The sequence below is a fragment of the Uloborus diversus genome, chromosome 7 (genome assembly GCF_026930045.1).
Source record: "Uloborus diversus isolate 005 chromosome 7, Udiv.v.3.1, whole genome shotgun sequence".
Classification (NCBI taxonomy): Eukaryota; Metazoa; Arthropoda; class Arachnida; order Araneae; family Uloboridae; genus Uloborus; species Uloborus diversus.
Genome location: NC_072737.1, coordinates 87432628 through 87439964, shown reverse-complemented (window position 1 = coordinate 87439964; position 7337 = coordinate 87432628). Strand labels below are relative to the sequence as shown.

General features: G+C 33.3%; 1 protein-coding gene across 1 annotated transcript in view; it reads right to left on the bottom strand.

The window, feature by feature from the left end:
• Positions 1–623: 623 nt before the first annotated feature.
• LOC129225895 (uncharacterized) overlaps positions 624–7337 on the bottom strand; it is a 64440-nt gene continuing 57726 nt past the window's right edge. The window contains exon 3 of the mRNA XM_054860426.1: positions 624–2775. Within this exon, the coding sequence (XP_054716401.1) occupies positions 2512–2775 (264 nt within the window). The 3' untranslated portion in view covers positions 624–2511. The remainder of the gene's footprint in view (positions 2776–7337) is intronic.

The window sequence follows — 7337 nt, the reverse complement described above, 5'->3', positions numbered from 1 at the left end:
CATTACTGGCATAATAAAAAATATGTACATATAGAAAAGACATCTTGAATGATGCAATAAATTATGGCAAGCGTCATTGAATACGAAGAGATTCCCTTTAAAGTTAGTATTAAAATTAAAAAAAAAAAATCGCAGCTTTTCTCAACTGTCTTGTTTTTTTTTATAAGTTTGTATATGCTGCTGTAAATTTTGTTAATTATAAGATGTTGAATATAAAAATTTTCACTAATAAATATCCTTGAATGTGTACTAAACCAATTACTTTGTACAAGTATGTTTTCACAATGCACTCATTGTGAACATTAGGCACAAAAATAGCGAAAGAAAAAAGTAGAGAGCAAAATATTTCACTTATGCTAGGGAATGAAAAGTTCATTTGTTATGTTGTCATTTACAAGTTTTTTTTTTTTTTTTTACACACATTTACTGGCTCTAATACCAAGTACAGACACTTTTAAACCTCTAAAAGTGCAAAACAACAATAGAACATTGAAACATAATAATATTTTAATTGCTGGACGGGATAAAGTGCTATTGATAATACAGTTGAGGCAGTGAGAAGCAAAAGGATGTGATTTTTTCTTTTTTTATTTTTATAATTTATTTATTTATTAATTTTTATTTATTTTTATTTTTTTATTTTTTTTAAGGAAAACGCGTCTAAAAAAGGCTTTTATTGCAACATTTTCCCAAACTATGCTGCATAGCAGCACCTACTCGGGCTACTAGAATAATTTATTTCCATGAAAATCCAAATACGTATCTCCAAATTTTTAGCGCTGGCAATTACACCCTTTTGCTTCAAGATGCTTCATTTGCAGTGCATCATTATTTTGATTTATTTGTCTCGAGCTTTGGCCACATTGTTTTCCTTGGTAATACATCTTTGAGTGATACATCTTTGAATGATACATCTTTGAATTTATAACATTACTTGACTGTTTGGTAGTAGTAATTCTATTAGTAACATAAACAATAGTAATTATTCTTTTGAAGCAAGACAAATTTATTTAAAAAAATATTGATGTTCACTTTTACGTGACTTCCTTTAATTTTCACTTTATATCATATTGATCCTTAACTTGATTTTCTTTATAATTGAACAATTCTTAATGGATTGAATAAATATTGATATGAAATTTGGCACTTCACAAGAATTAACAAATAGGTAGAAATTAGATTTTATTGAAAATGCATTTATAAAACATTTTTAAAAAATTAATGTTTAGAGTATGAAGGCAAAAGTCGAGCGTAAAGCGGAAAAATGAGATTTGAGGTAGTGAGAAGCAAAGAATGTAATTTCAAGTTTTGAGTAAAACGCGTTTAAAGATAATATCCTATGTTGGCTTTAATTGGATTTTTTTCTAAATCATGCTATACGGAAGCACCTACTTATGCTGCTTGTACTACCTCTTCAGAGACAAAGGAGAAGTCCTCCGACTATTTGTTCTGGGAAATCTCCAAATTTTTAACTTTGCAACTTACATCCCTTTTCTTCTCACTGCCTCTGTGTAGTTTTACAGTTCATGTAAAGTTGAATTTTTTTTCAATAAGAAACAAAAAAAATCTAATACTTGCAAAGCAATGATTTATATTGAAGCAGAATTTGACTCACTGAATTTTTCTTCTCTTAATTTTCGATTTGGTGGTGGCCCACAAATAATGTCACACTTATTTCCAACATAGTTTACCCCTCCCCCTCCCTTCTGCCATCCCTTGCCCTATATCATGCCATATCACACACAAAATTTGCAACAAATACGCTTTTTTTTTTCAATCAAAATGTGTGAAGTCTGATGTGTTGTTTCCTCCTTCGTCCCCCTTTGTCAAACTGCCACAATTGGATAGTTTACCATTTTTCAAAGTTATTTGTTTCTGAAATAGCATGGTCGATGACATTGGATGAGTTTTTTTTTTTTTCTTCTTTTGATCTATTTTCTCTCTTTAAAAAAATCTTAAAAGACTATCAGTCGCTGTTTTTATTTTCGCTACTGACGGCACAAGTGAACAAGTCGCTAGGGTTACCAGAATAAAGTTTCAGAAATTGCTTTAACTTCGACAAATAAATATGTTATTTAATTAACAATCTTCGCAACGCTAATAATTACTCGCAGTGAAAATGACCAAAAGACGATATCTTGGCAGAAAAGACAGCCACGCGCTTCGACTCGAGATGGCTTTCTTCACTCGTGACGTCAGAACATTAAAATTCTTGTTTTAGAAATCTGGCATTTATATAAAAGAATTAAAATTTAAATTGGGGGAAAATAAAAGTATTTTAAGGCTCCACGTTATTTTTTTTTTTTGCTGATTCCATCAATTTCAGTGTTTAAAAGTTGTTCTTTTTACTGTTATTCTTCACCTTATACAGTCCCCTACCGTCTTACAGCTTGACGTCATTTGTGGACGACCCCTTGAAATAGCTACCATTGATATGCATAGTTAGAAAGACAACAGCACTGGTGCTACACGAATAAATTCATTTGGTTTCCATAGCTGTTTCAGAGGCTATTAGAGTTTGCTCTCAATCTCTATCGGTCCATTTGCCTCCGGCGTTACTATGGTGGGTGATAAAGGGAGATCGTCTTCGTTGACAGCTGAAGGAGGTTCTGGAACACATTTAGGAAGAGAGGATCGTCTTCTCGAGAGTCTGAAGAAACGGTCCCTTTGCACTAAGTCGTGGAACAAGCGCGTCAGTCGAGCTTCGTATCGTTCTGTGCGAATATATTTGATGACGACAACAGTCATGCCCAATATATACAAGCTCAAGACAATCTGCAAGATATTTTTTATTAGATAAATATGTAATAAGTGTTTAAAACATTAATGTTTCTTAAAATACATATATACAAACCAGATCATTCACTTAAAAAAATTAAACTTAAACAAAAAGAAAAATTAGAATTTTTGACACCTTGAATTCAAATTAGATCTTTAGCAATCACGAGTGTGCGTGTTCAGGCGGATATGTTTGTGTAGGCATGTGTGTGTAGACATATGTGTACGTGTGGAGGTGTCTGTGCAGGCGTGTGCGAGTGATTGTGCGCGTGTGTATGTATGTGTGTAGCCATGTGTGTGTGTGCAGACGTGTGTGTGTGTGTGTATTAGGATAGTTCGAAAAAAACCGATTTTTTTGTTTCGGAATCGCGTTACCTCTCAAAAGTTGTAGTTTGGTATTCTCAATTAAGGAAAATAATAAAAAAGATCCATGTTGACATCTTCAGTTCGCGCATGAGGCTGAAAGATTGAAAAAAAAATGCTATAAATTGAATTTTTCAGAAAATAATAAAGTTAGTTTTTTGTATTTTTTCATAATGCAACAGCCATAAATTGTCAGTTTATAGTGTAGTTTGAACCTAAAAACATTTTATAGTTTTTACGTAAGATCTTTAGTTTGCGCATACGTCTTAGATTCGGCAGGAGATTTAGCCCAATTAAAGGCGTAAGCACACACGAAAGATCTTATGCAAAAGCTATAAAATATTTTTCTTTAGGTTCAAACTACGCTATTTTCTGACAGTTAATGGCTGTTTCGTTACAAAAATATTTAAAAAAAACTTTTTTTATTATTTTTCCTCAATTGTGGATACCAAACTTCAACTTTTGAGTGGTAACGCGATTTCCGAAATAAAGAAATCGATTTTCTGGAACCACCCCAGTGCGTATGTTTGTTTGTGTGTGTGTGTGTGTGTGTGTGGTGTGTGTGTGTGTGTGTGTGTGTGTGTGTGTAGGGACACAGACCCCACCGCCCAGGAGTTGTCCTGCTTTCGGGGCCGGTGGGCAGTGGAGTTTGCAGAGACATGTTTTATGCTTCAGTTAAGCGTTGAACTGACGCAAACGCAAAAAATTCTTCTTAATAAATATTGAAACAACGAGATAAACTTATTTCCGTTGTCAGAGTAACATAAAAAATCACAGCAACTTGAACTTTGGGAAGTGAGGATTATAGGGAAGTCGTAATTGCTCAAGAAATACCACATCATTATAGGCAGCAAACACAAGCTACTATATCAACAAACAAGTCAAAACGATACAAGACTTTTAGAGCTTTGAAGTGATCAGTGAATGTTCAATTTTGTTCAAACGTTATATTTCGTTACAAAAAGTGACTGTTACTGAACTCAGCCCCCTGAAATTATTTAAATTAAATTAAAACAAAGGCATTCTCATAAAATAAAATATCTTATTAGAAATCTTTTTATAGCTGGTAATTTAGATCAACCATATCAGCAATACAACATTAAAACCTTAAAAGATTTAAAAAAAAAAAAAAAAAAACATTGAAACTCTGAGGAATAGAGCTTTCTATTGATATATTACATGACTTTTTTGTGAACTAATTTTCTTTACAAAGTCATTTACTGACTTTTGACCTTGAATATTTCAATGCATGGCGAGTCAAAACAGAAAAAAAACGAGTAAAAATATTTAAAAAAATATCCTAACACTGTTTTTCATCATACCAATACTCAGCCTGGCACCTCAATGTCGAGGTAAATTTTACATTTACGAAGGAAACATGTTTATTTTTAAGACTTTGTGGCATATTTTTTTCTGCCAGTTAAATTTCTTATTTCAAGACACACATCAAGCACGATTATGGCATCCGTCAAGGAAGTCCCAGTGTCAGTGGTTCTTGCACTTCTTTTGTATGCGATAAATAAATATAAATAAAATCCCAATGGAATGGCTCACTTACGAAGACATAGTTTGGTTTTCATATGAGCACTGCAGGTTTTTGTGAGCATCTGAGAGTTTAATGGCGCCCGTCATACCATTTCATGGACCCTGAACCCTATTTGTGTGAAGTGGCATGGAAAAGCAATTTGGCTAAGATGAAAAATTTGCTTCATGATAAAGAAAATTAACAAAGTTCGTTCCATTGCTATATGGTGCAGCACTTCATCTGAGAAGTAAAAGATTTTGTTTTTGCATGTCAGTACTTTGATAATAGTACATCATCTTACATAATTGAAAACTGAGCGTATGTATCTATGTATGTCCAAGTAACCTCTCCCGAACGCCAATGAACTGACCATCGAGCCAGGTATCAATGGATTCGCAATCTTCCCGTCTTCATGTTTGGCTATTTAACATAATCACTCCGATAATAATTAGCGGAGATATCAATTAAAAAACTATTATTTATGAGTCTTAGATTTCGAAATAAAATCCCTATTTTTTGAAGGCTTTCCTCCATTCAAATTATTATCCAGTGCTTCATCTCATTTTTCCGTAACAATACTTTTATTAAAATTTTTAGTTGTGGCGTGAAGAAAATCGTAAAATGAAAGAATTGTTGCCATTTTTTTCTCGAATATAAAAAATAAAAAAATTTTGTTCTTTGTTTTGAGGCTTTTTCTGCAATCGCTAGTTTTAAAATGTTTACTTTTTGGTTATTTTCCCGCAATCTGCCGCATTTTTTTTTTCGAGCCTGATTGTTGAACACGCGTCACTAGACATAACTATTATTTTCGAGGTGCACTGTGCAAAGCCGGGCGACGCAGCTAGTAGATCTAGTATAACTAGATACTCAACTCTGCAACAGAGCTAATGGTCACCATTGAGAGCACGAATCTTAAATTAGACTGGCAAAAGCGTAACTGAACCCACTAATCTCCAGTATCCGGCAAAAGTTGTTTGCTAAGCAACTTTTGCTTAGCAAACAACTTTTGCTCTCCATGGAATTGGTTTCTTGTTACCTATCTTATTAATAGTACTATATCTATGACATACATTAATCACATGTTTCATAATCAAGATATTATTTAGGCATTAAGTTTAGTTTATTCCTTTGAGATCCATTTAATCTGTGTAGCTATTTTTCTAATGAGAGCAAATACTTTTGTTTGTAGAATATATGTTAGCGCGATATTAAGCCTCAAAAGTACACAATTATCCTCTTAAATTAACTGAAAAACTAAAAGAATAACATGATTTTACAGATGTTTGAGTGAGAACATTCTAAGACTAATAAGCAAAAGAGGGTTTTAATACAGAAAGAAATCAAAAACATTAAGCTTCAAATTTTCTCTAATTAATTCCCTGGGGTTTCTATATAAAAAAAGCAGAAATGATAAATGTATTTTTTCTACATTTCTTAATTTACCATTAGAAATCGTGAAAACATGTTCCATTTCATCGGTATTTAGTTGAATAGGGTAATATTTAAATAATTTTTATGAAATGAAATAATTTCCTTTCTTATGCATTATTATTTAAACTCAATTGTTACATTCTCGATTATATTTTTTAAATGTTCAATGGCGCATTTTCCTATAATTTTAATCAGATGAGTGCGTAAAGTAAGGTCATGTTGATCAAAAAGGCCAACCGTTCACTTTTCTACGTAGACTAGCAAAAATGTGCTAGATATAGTGATTTTTTCCTCCTTAAAAAGCCTAACCAGTAATAAAGCGTTATCAACAAGCAGTTTCTTATCAACAGCCAAAAAATGTAGCAGCAGTGTTTGTTTCTTCGTGGTTCACGGTATTTTGCTAAAAAAAAAGTTATGAATTATTCTATAATAGGGGCAAACTTTAAATGACAGCGTCGTCAGCGTTCTTCTGCCCTTATATAGAAGTTTGGTAAGACCTCATTTGAAGTATGCTGTTCAGTTTTGGTCTCCTTATCTAAGAAAGATATTAATGTATTGGAAATGATTCAAAGGCGAGCTAGAAGGCTAATAAATGGACTTGTCAGTCCATTATGTACAGTCTTGAGCAAAGAAGAGACCGAGGGGACATGATTCAGTTGGTTACATTTATTAAAATGAAAAATGTTAGGGGGCTAAAGTTTAGCATTGGAAACAGGACAAATGGTTACTGTTTTAAGCTATTTTAATCTCAAGCTAACATGGATATTAGGAAAAATTATTATTTTAGCAGGGTAATGGAAACTTGGAACAGATTACCGGAAGAGGTGGTAATGAGCAAGGGAGTAGATAGTTTTAAGAGGGCCATTGATCTTCCCTGGGGATTATAAATTGACTAGGACTAGCCTAACTGGGCCCAGAGCCTGTTGCTGGTCGTCACTTTTGTATTTGTATTTGTAATCTTCTGCGTGGCATTCACAATGCCGTCAGGTTAGGTTTGCCCTAACTGTAGATAGTTTAATTTATGTTGTTGACGAATTCAAAATGAAAAATGTTGCTGTACACTGTCTTTTTTTCCTGCGATTTGATATCCCTAGAAAAGTAGACTGTAGCCTAATAAGGTCATGTTTGGCATAATTCGGATTCCGGGGTCCTTATTAAGACACTGAAGGGTCGAGTAGAGGATGTGATAGTACGCTGCAAATGCTGCACATATGTCCCCGATTTGCATGCAGAAGTGACC